The 9,727-nt window shown below is 40.8% G+C and overlaps 1 protein-coding gene across 2 annotated transcripts; it reads right to left on the bottom strand.

The window, feature by feature from the left end:
* Positions 1–336: 336 nt before the first annotated feature.
* TAL2 (TAL bHLH transcription factor 2) lies at positions 337–8,913 on the bottom strand. 2 transcript variants are annotated; one of them, XR_013759656.1, is made up of 3 exons: positions 8,775–8,913; positions 2,802–3,708; positions 337–633 (listed from the first exon to the last, which is right to left on the bottom strand). XR_013759656.1 is itself a non-coding variant. In XM_079113323.1 (2 exons), exon 2 carries the CDS (start codon positions 3,696–3,698, stop codon positions 3,372–3,374), a length of 327 nt encoding a protein of 108 aa, XP_078969449.1. In that variant the 5' UTR covers positions 3,699–3,708; positions 8,283–8,378; the 3' UTR covers positions 337–3,371. The 2 variants fall into 2 exon arrangements, 1 of the variants encoding a protein (XP_078969449.1); XM_079113323.1 differs by lacking the exon at positions 8,775–8,913 and adding an exon at positions 8,283–8,378 and having other exon boundaries at positions 337–3,708.
* Positions 8,914–9,727: the final 814 nt, after the last annotated feature.

Raw genomic sequence — 9,727 nt, 5'->3', positions numbered from 1 at the left:
TGTTTGTCTCAGTCTGAAGGTTTGGTAGCCAGGAAATGATCTGACCACAGCTGTGAAATGAGAACAGTTAGGAAGCTTTGTGAAAGGTGAAGTGAAGTGGGCAGGGGGAGAGAGAAGGGGAGGGATGCCAGGAGATGTTGGATTTTTTTCTAGACTAAAGACAATGGAAGTGGGGTTATCAAACCCAGGCCAGTGACCGTCCAGATGGAGAGAAGATGAATCTCCTTAGCAAACTTGTGAAGTTATTATTAAAAAGGAAAGAACAGTTTCTTTTCTTAAATAATTTATTTGCAATAAATTAACGATTAAATAGCAAATCATAATCAATGATTAAAAACTCACAAAATGCATCAACAAATAAAAATCTTTGGTTGATACATCTACTCACATATTACAAAGCACAATAATTCCAGTTCAATATATAGTCATATGAAGAAGATTTCTGAATGCTTTTGAAAAAAGGCAAGTATAATGATAAGGGCTTGTTCATTTTGAATCTCCAAATATTTGGTGGCTGGACAGGGCTGTGCAAAGTCCGCATGCAGGGTCAGGAGACCTGACTCTGCCTGGGGTTTCCACTCACTGTCCATGTGACCTTTGGAAAGTCACTTCAAACCCTTCTGGACCTGTTCTCTGTAAAATGAAGGACTGGAATTAATCAAGAACATGGTATATATAAATCCATGGGTCTCTTTCTGAAGTTTCCAGTGTTATCCATAGCATACCAAACATTTATTTTGTTCAAATAATAGGATGCATAGGTTAGACAGTTTGTCTAAACTGTTTTGTTGGGCTCAAATGAACTCATAAAAAGATGCACTATCCAGTGACCTACAATGTGTTTAAATCATAAATTCTTTTTGGGGGGTAGGGTACTGGGGATTAAACTCAGGGGCACTCATCCACTGAGACACATTCCCAGCCCAATTTTGTATTTTATTTAGAGACAGGGTCTTGCTGAGTTGCTTAGTGTCTCATTTTTGCTGAGGCTGGCTTTGAACTCGAGATCCTCTTGCCTCAGCCTCCTGAGCTACTGGGATTACAGATGTGCTCCACTATGCCTGACTGAACCATAAACTCTTATTACTGCAATTACCAAGCCTTAAGTATAGTCACCAAAGAAGACACTAGAATGATTTTTGAATTAATTTCCATTCTTATGGATACCTATGAAGGTTTTGGACTATATGTAATTATAATTCTTTTGGACAGTTACTCTAATATAATACAAATTGATATACAAAAATCCAAACCAATAAAATAAATATTTTAAGAAATGAATTGGAGTAACATTGTAAAGTTGTATTCATTTATCAAAGGATTTCTCGTCTTAACTATCCCCCTCACTCAACGTCCTCGTGTCTTTGCAAAATCTCTAACATTTCAGTGGAAAGACCCTCTTTGGGCACACAACTCACAGACCCAGCAGCGGGAAAGTGAACTCAATCTGAGTAGAGGAACAAAGTCCTAAATTCCGGCACAGAGGTGCTCTGTGCTTTCCTTGGCAACATGCTAAAATGAAGCCAAAATAACAAGTGTTAAAAGTGTTTTGATTTTATGCCAGATGAGAGATTATGTAATGTTACTCAACTGACCACTGTCCTCAAAACTTTGAAATCTAATTGCCTGGTAACTGTAGGACAAGCTTGAGTTCACCCAAGCTGGTGAAAAAGAAATGCACATTTGGGGGAAAGTCCCCTGGTCACTGCTTCTGTGTTTCCCTGAAATATACTGAATCTGGAAGCTTACCGAATGCAAGTTAAATAAAGAACGTAGGGCTGGGGTTGTGGTTCAGTAATACAGTGCTTGCCTCGCATGCGTGAGGCACTGGGTTCAATACTCAGCATCACATATGAATAAATAAATGAATAAAATAAAGGTCTACCAACATCTAAAAAATATTTAAAAAAAAAAAATAATAAAGAACCTAGAAGGAAACCTTACTAGTTCAGAAAAACCCACTGGGCTATAAGCACCAATTCTGTTTATACCAAATGACATGATGATCTTGCTACTTTGGGGAAATGAGATTGAGATTCTCACCCAGATTTCTTCTTGTCCTCAAAACAAGAAGGCTCATTTCAACCTTTCATTTACAAACTTCTTTCTAGAGTGGCAGGAAATTTAAATTCTTCTATTGTGTGTACCCTGGAAATTCCTAACCTCAAATCCATAGTTTTCCCACCCCTGGTTCAGAAGACTTTAAAACCAACACATGGACTAGAACTTTGGGGAAATAAAAAGTTCCGGAGATGATTCAATGACACTGTTTGCATTTCTGGGCTCAACTACAGGATTTATCTTTGAATTTAAGTGTCATCAGGATCAAGATGGCATGTGGTAATGAGTTCTGTAAAACCTACACTGTTTCATCGATTTGAGTTCCACACCCGTTCCTAGCATAAGACTGAGCTAACGCTCCAAAGCAAGGAAGGCAAATTACAAATTCATTTATTCATTAGAGTCTGGCATTACATTTCCATTGTTTACTCTAAATGTTTTGTTTAAACTAAACTCTGTTAAATGAGTCATTAAATGATAATGTTTGGATTTTCATAATTATAATAGAATCTCATGGTACTTAAGTCAGCAGGAACTCAGGCTGAATTAAAAGTTTTAATACCTGACATGTGAAACCAAGGGGTTTGCTAATTTAGTTTAGCTAAGTTTTTTTTTTTTAAATAAGAAAACTATGAACTCAACTCATAAATTATCAGGTCTTTCTCCTTTCACAGATATAACCCACTGTTTGACTTTAGGTATATCATATGTATTAATGGCTCAATATGAATAAAACTCACATTTCCATAGTGTTTAAAGGATACAAAACTCTTCCACAGCTATGCAATCCTTGCTCCTCAGGGGGGCTTTTTTCCAATGATTTCCCCACACGTCTCTCAAGTTGGTTCTTCAGGGGCTCTCTTTCATTCACCAGTCTTAAAATTCATTTTGTTTGTCCTTGACCAAATATGTCTCATTTTTCAAAACCTAACTTTTAAATATGTTGTGAGGAAAACATATTCTGTTCATTCATCTGAGATCCATTACAAGAAAACTTCTTTCTTCTTATTAAATATATTGAGTAAAACAGTGATTTTTAAATCCATGGTTTTTTTGCAAACATCCAAGGCAGAACCTGAATTTGTAAAACAGACGGAAGCACGGTTCGGCCTGAAGTTCTAGGGGCGATGGGTTCCAGGGAAACAGTCCTTGTGGCCTCCTTTCAGCTCCCTGAAGCTGTCTGTGAGCCACCTCCCTTGAGGCTTACTTCATGCCTCACATTCATGAGTTGACTCTGGAACCTGTATGAGGCTGTCCACAGTGGGTGACTCTGACAAGTGCTGCCCTGGGCGATGACAGCTGAAGTCACACTACGGAAGGTGGTGGTCTGGGCCAGGTGAAGAAACACAGTAGTCATCAAGGACAGTCCTGTTCTCCAGGCCTGGCAGGTGGGGTCCTGGGGGGAAGAACCCCAGAATGTTTCCTTGAGCAGCCACTCCTGCTTGCTGCAGGCTTTGCTCCCCCAAGACCTTGACCAAGAAGTTGATATACCTCATTGCCAGGCGAAGTGTTTCATTTTTGCTCAGCTTTTTGTCTGGAGGATGAGTGGGAATCAGTTTCCTCAGCTTAGCAAAGGCACTGTTGACATTTTGCTGCCTCCATCGCTCCCTGGTATTTGTGAAGATCTTCCTGGTCATGTCTGAGTTCCTGAGACGGGAAAGAGAAAGGGCCTGGTCGGTATCACATGTCCTGCCAAAAACCTAGGATGTTAGATCTTCTCCACTCAGCTCTTGGGAAATTCATTTCCTCATTTTTAGGTTTTTAGAATGTCCCTTTTTTTTTTTTTTTTTTGGTATTGAGAACTGAACCCAGAGGCACGTTATCACGAGCTACATCTCTAGCTTTTTTTTTTTTTTTTTTTTTTTAATTTTGAGACGAGATAACACTACATTGCTTAGGGCCTTGCAAAGTTGCTGAACCCAGCCTAGAACCCGTGATCCTCCTGCCTCAGCTCTCTCAATCACTAGGATTACAGGCACATCTGGCTAGAATCTTCTTTTTAATAAGAGAAGAAAGGGTAGGGAAAGAACAATGTCCTTCAGACTTTTTCTCTCTGTCTGATTTGAAGCCCCCAATTAAAAAGTTGCTTTATTCTAATACTTAGTCCATTTACTTCCTTTATAACCAACTCTTCTTAACTGATCAGTCAGGCATAGTATAGGATTGAGTACATGTGTGAATAGAATAAATCTGTATCTGTATTTTCATAATACAATTGATTCATACCCAACTCTCTATGGGTTTTATATTATACATAGTATGGTTACTATACTATATTACATATTATATGTAATATAGTATAGTTTATACTATATTACATATTTATATTATATAGCTTACTTAACATATATTATAACGTATGTATATGTGTGTATATATATATACATACATATAAATCCTATAGAGAGTTAGGTATGAATCAACTGTGTATTATGAATTCTTTGCAAGAAAGAAAAAGCTATGATCTCAGATTTTGTGAATATATTGAAATATGGACTGGCGAAGATAGGATAGCTCTTTTGCCAGTATTAGACCTCACCTAGAGGATTTGGCTTTACTCTGCAAGAGGTAAAATGTTGAGACTGCATCACATTTGGAGGAAGAAGAGCAGGATGAGGAAGGGTCTTGACACCCTGATGTATGAAGAACAGAATCAGGGATATTTAGCATGACAAAAATGAACAGACAAGAGGCAGGTAGGGACAATCTTTTGGCACACCTGCTATAGAAGACACCTGGGCTTCTTGGAGGTTACATCAGATGACCTTTCCAACAGTAGGAGAGTGGTTTATCATTCTATGCTGCCAAATCTTATTTTGTCGTCGCCATTAACCCTTAGCAGGTGGGCTCTTTTTCTCCAGGTGGCTCGGATTAACATGCATTAATGGATTTTTTTTTTTTTTTTTTTTTTTTTTTTTTTTTTTTTTTGTGGTGCTGGGGATTGAACCCAGGGCCTTGTGCTTGTGAGGCGAGCACTCCACCAACTGAGCTACATCCCCAGCCCTGCATTAATGGAAACTTTCAGCATACATTGGCAAACAAGCCAAAGCCCAGTCCAAGGCAGTTGAGTGCTCTTGGCTCACTGCTATCAGCCTGCTGCATGCTTCAGCCTCAGCTCTCCTGAGCACTGGGCCTCCTCTTATTCCTCCAAAGGGAAATATCTATTGCTAAGTCCATCCTTTCACACATGCCATTTTCTCTTCCATGAATCCTCTCGCCATACTCTCCTTAGCTATTTCTACACATTCTTTAAAGAGTTACTCTGTTCTTCCCTTTCTATCAAGGCCTAACTATATAGGAGTCTTCAGGCAGAGTACAATACTGTCTCTAAATGCTGGGCAGTGATACTGGACGGTAGACACCAGTCAGCCTCCTTATGACTAGGTTAAACAACCCATACTGCACAGTGTACTGTGTTGCCAGAATTTTTTAGATATAGGTGTTAAATAAATTGCACGAGATTTTTGACACTTTATTATAAAATAGGCTTTGCATGGACTTGGTGGTAGAGTGCTTGCCTAGCATGAATGAAGCCCTGTGTTTGATCCACACTAAAAAAAAACCAAAAAACAAAAAAAGGCTTCATATTAGGTGATTTTGCTCAACTGTAGGTGAATGTAATTGTTTTGAGCATGTTTAAGATACAGGCTAAGTTATGATGTTTACTAGGATAGGTGTATTAAATGCATTTTTGATTTACAATATTTTCAGCTTACGGTGGGTTAATTAGGACATAACCCCATTGTAAGTTGAGGAACAGCTGTATGGTACATTAGATGCCTGTGTTGAGATGGGGGAAGGAAACACAGGTCTGTAGGAGGGAAACAACACCTAACTAGGCACTCTAGTGGGCTTTCAGGCAGGCCATGTCTCCCAAACCTGATGGGGGGACCAGGTGATCCCCAAGGTCTCTTTCTGCTCTGAAATGCCACAATGTATAATGCCCATTGCCTTCTGTTTAACCTAAGTAGTTCTGAACATTCCAGTCTTTAGTTCTACAATAAAAATATGAGTGTTGTCAGAACTATACCCCGACTATACTTAAAATAGCAAAGTTTGAACCCAAATCAAGGGAATTTTAAGAGACAGAAAACTATCAAGTTTTGTTCATACTGAAACTGGCCAGGACTGTGGAGCAAAGTTACTTTCTCGCTTCTCTTGTGCAAAGAGAGTTTAGCTCATTCATGGAGTCAACTCTAATTCTGTGGGGGGTCTTCTTTCAAGCTGGGAGGAAAAAAGATTAGCCAGGATAAACTGACTGCGGTGTTCTCTTCTTAGTGTGTGCGATCCTATTGTACTAGAAGCAGACAGAAGAAACAGAAAGAAGAGGAGACTGGCTTCTAAAATGCAGCCTGCCATCCTAGGGGTGCTTGATAATTACTTGTTGATTTATCCTCAAGTGTATTACTCTCCTTCTCCACAGGGGGAAATAGAAATCAGTGATTTAACAAGCTGGAAAAGCTCAAAGTAGAGGTCACTGGAAAATTACTGAAGTACTTTTTAAATCAAAGGAAAATTGCATTTAGTGTTTTTCCAGTTGCAAGGACTGATTGCTGCTAATCTTGATTTCAGAATAATGTAAGAGCTAAAACACACACACACACACACACACATATACATGGAGCCCAGATGCCACAGAATCAGAACATTTTATAGATGCTTAAACAAGGTGAATTTTAGGTCACACAGGGAATCAGTGGCAGGGTCCCAAAACCCAAGCCTGGGTATTCACACTGAGGACTCCCACTAGGGTTCAAAACCTTGTTTTGTTCCATGGACCCTTCTGACAGTCTGGGGAAGCTTAGGGACATAATTCTCTCAGAACAATTATTTTAAACATATGAAATATAAAACCTTCAGCTCCCTTCTCAGAATAATGATTTTAATGTACATAGAAACTAATTAGTTATGCTTAGTATTTATTAAAACAATTAAAATGCAATGTGTTTCATTTTAACACTTAAATAACTAGACTTATTACCATAATTTCTAAGAAGTGATATTTAAATTTTTTTCTAAAGATTTGCAACATCTGTGATGTGAGGGGCAAGTACCTCTAATTTCTATTGGTAACAAATTCTCTGAACGACATTGTCTCAATACAATACTATATTAGTCTATTGCACTTTAAGTTATAACATTTTAATAACTGCTAAATATAATTGGTTATTTTTGTCTATGTATTTTAACTTATGAATTTAAAATTGTTACTTTTGAGAAGAGAACCAAAAGCTTTTTACTTTCTTTATTTAAAACCATGCTAATCCTACTGTACACTATTACTCATATTCATAAATAAAGCAAGTGTTATCTTTAAAGTTTAATGGAAACAAATATGTAATTTTTCCCCACCCAAATTCACAGAATCCCTGAAGTCTATCTATATATCCCTGGGTGGGTAGGGTTCTTGGACCCTAGTTAAGAATTGTATTGTAGTTAAGAATTGTATTGGAGGAATGTCATGGCAAATGCAGAAGGAATGTGGGTGTGCACAAAAGTCCCATCATCACTAGAAGTAACACACCACTCACATCACTGGAGAGAAGAATGACAGAGAAGGTGACAGATGCTATCAACAGGAGCTGCTGCTCCTTGGTGCCAGGTTTCTGAACAAAAAGCCCAGGTCAGCTAGAAAGGATGCAGCAAGGGTCAGCAGTTCACAGTCCTATGAGGTCCTCCTATTCCAGACTTTCAGACCCTTTTTTCATAAGACTTCCTATCTCTTTTACTACATTTGGTTCTGTGTATTTGTCTCTTCTTTCATCTTTCTCTTTCTTTTGAAACTAATTGAACACTGTCCAGGAAGAAAAAGACGAAGGACCTCCAACACTAAGCAGAACTCTGCCTTTTGAGGTTAGAAATAATGCATGCATATTTAAGCGAAAAGTCCAAGTACCCAAGTGCATGAAGTAAAACGTAAAAAACTCTCTACCCGCTTACCTAATTGGTCTCACTCCCTAGCCACAGCCAGTTTGGAGTACATATTTCATACGCATTTTTAAAAATCATTGTATGTACCATTATGCAAGTTACTTTTCTTAATTAGGAAACTTCACATGAAATATTCAATCAGTACACACATTATGAATATTGCTCTTTAGGAAGACCCCAAAGTAGGCATGCTTAGCCCAAGGCTATGCACGGGGGCGGAGGGAGCCACCTGTTAGAAGGTGCACTCTACACCTGCGCCTCGCGGCTCCGATCCACCTGAAGTAACTTACCCTGCTCTTCCCGCCCAGCCTGCTGGCTGCCCCGGCGGACGCTTCACTTCTTGACTTTTTCTTTTTTATTACTTTTGTTTCCCAGCAAATCACTGCCCTGCCTAATCAGTATTTCAGGAATCCAGTAAAGAATCTCGTGGTTGAAGTTTCGCATCTACAAACTGCCCAGGATCGCTCGCGGAGTCCCACGAGCTATCTAAATGTCTTGGGAGATGCACTTGGGAACTGGGGGCATGTCCCCCGCATCTCGTATGAAGCAGAAGCTGCTATAGCTACACCGATTTGGGTATCAAACTGATTCCCCGGATGCCGTGCCAGTCCCTACCCACCGAAAAGTTCCCAGGTCTTCCCAGCAGTCGCCTTGGTGTCCTACCAAGTCGCCCCTAAATGCCTGCCCTCTGGGGCAAATGGGGCTCGGAGGACCAAGCGAGGGACCTGCGGGTCCACAAACCTGACCCGGGTGGCGCCCACGTCCCCCTGGAGTCGACGCACCTTCTTGCCAAAAATCGGGAGCCAGCAACGTCGCCTTCGCTGTCGCAGTCGCCGGTCGTGTGCGCCCTCGCCTGGACGCCGCGTCTCTGCTGCCGCCTTTATAGGACACCGCCTTTGTCTCGCGGGGCACCAGGGCCCCTTCCCGCTAAGGACTCCCGCGGGTTCCTCCACACTTCCCGCGCCCTGGCTTCCGGGGACCAGTTCTCCCGGGTGCCTTGGAAAGGGATCAGAGGAGGAAGAACTCTGATTTGTTTAAAGCGTATTTGGGAGCGATGAGGCAGTGGTTTACCAAGCTCGCTCCCAAACATGGACAAACATCCTGGTAAAGTTCTTATCCCTTGTTAATACAGTTGTTTATTCAAGCCCCAGTGATTGTGGACTCCCAAGAACCACCTGCTTCCGAGGTATGGGTGGGGAAAGACAGATCTCAGCCCACAACCCAGGCTCTCTCAGGGTTTGGAAGGGTGGAGTCTGCAACCTGCATTTTATTAAGTACCCCAAAGTTGAACGATCATTGCATTGGATTCCCGGATTAACTCGTATCAGTTTCCACCTTGCAGGACACAGGACTTGGTTATTTCAGTGACGGAGGGGTCTCCTAGTTGGTCTTTCTGATTCTGCACTTGCCTCCTTCCATATGCACTCCTGCATCACCCAGAAACATCACATGAAATCCCAAGTCAGGCACCATCACTTCTTTGCTCAAAACCTGTGGGTGGCTCTCCATTTCACTCAGTTAAATGAAGCCTTTAAATGGCCCCCAAGATGCCCTTTATCCTCCTCTGACCTGTCTGTCCCTTCTCTCCCTGGGGTTCATTCAGTTCCAGCATTCTGGCCTCTTTGTTGTGTCAAGAACACACCAGACACCCTCCTATCTTAGGACCTTCATACTGTTTCCCCTGCCTGAAACACTTTCTCCAGGTCATCCACATAATTCCTTTACCTCCTCTTGT

The sequence above is a fragment of the Sciurus vulgaris genome, assembly GCF_902686455.1.
Source record: "Sciurus vulgaris genome assembly, chromosome: 15".
Classification (NCBI taxonomy): Eukaryota; Metazoa; Chordata; class Mammalia; order Rodentia; family Sciuridae; genus Sciurus; species Sciurus vulgaris.
This window is presented reverse-complemented; position numbering and strand designations above follow the sequence as displayed.

Coding starts and splice junctions, on each gene's coding strand:
- TAL2 (XM_079113323.1), bottom strand. CDS start 3,698: ATGACCAGGAAGATCTTCACAAATACCAGGGAGCGATGGAGGCAGCAA.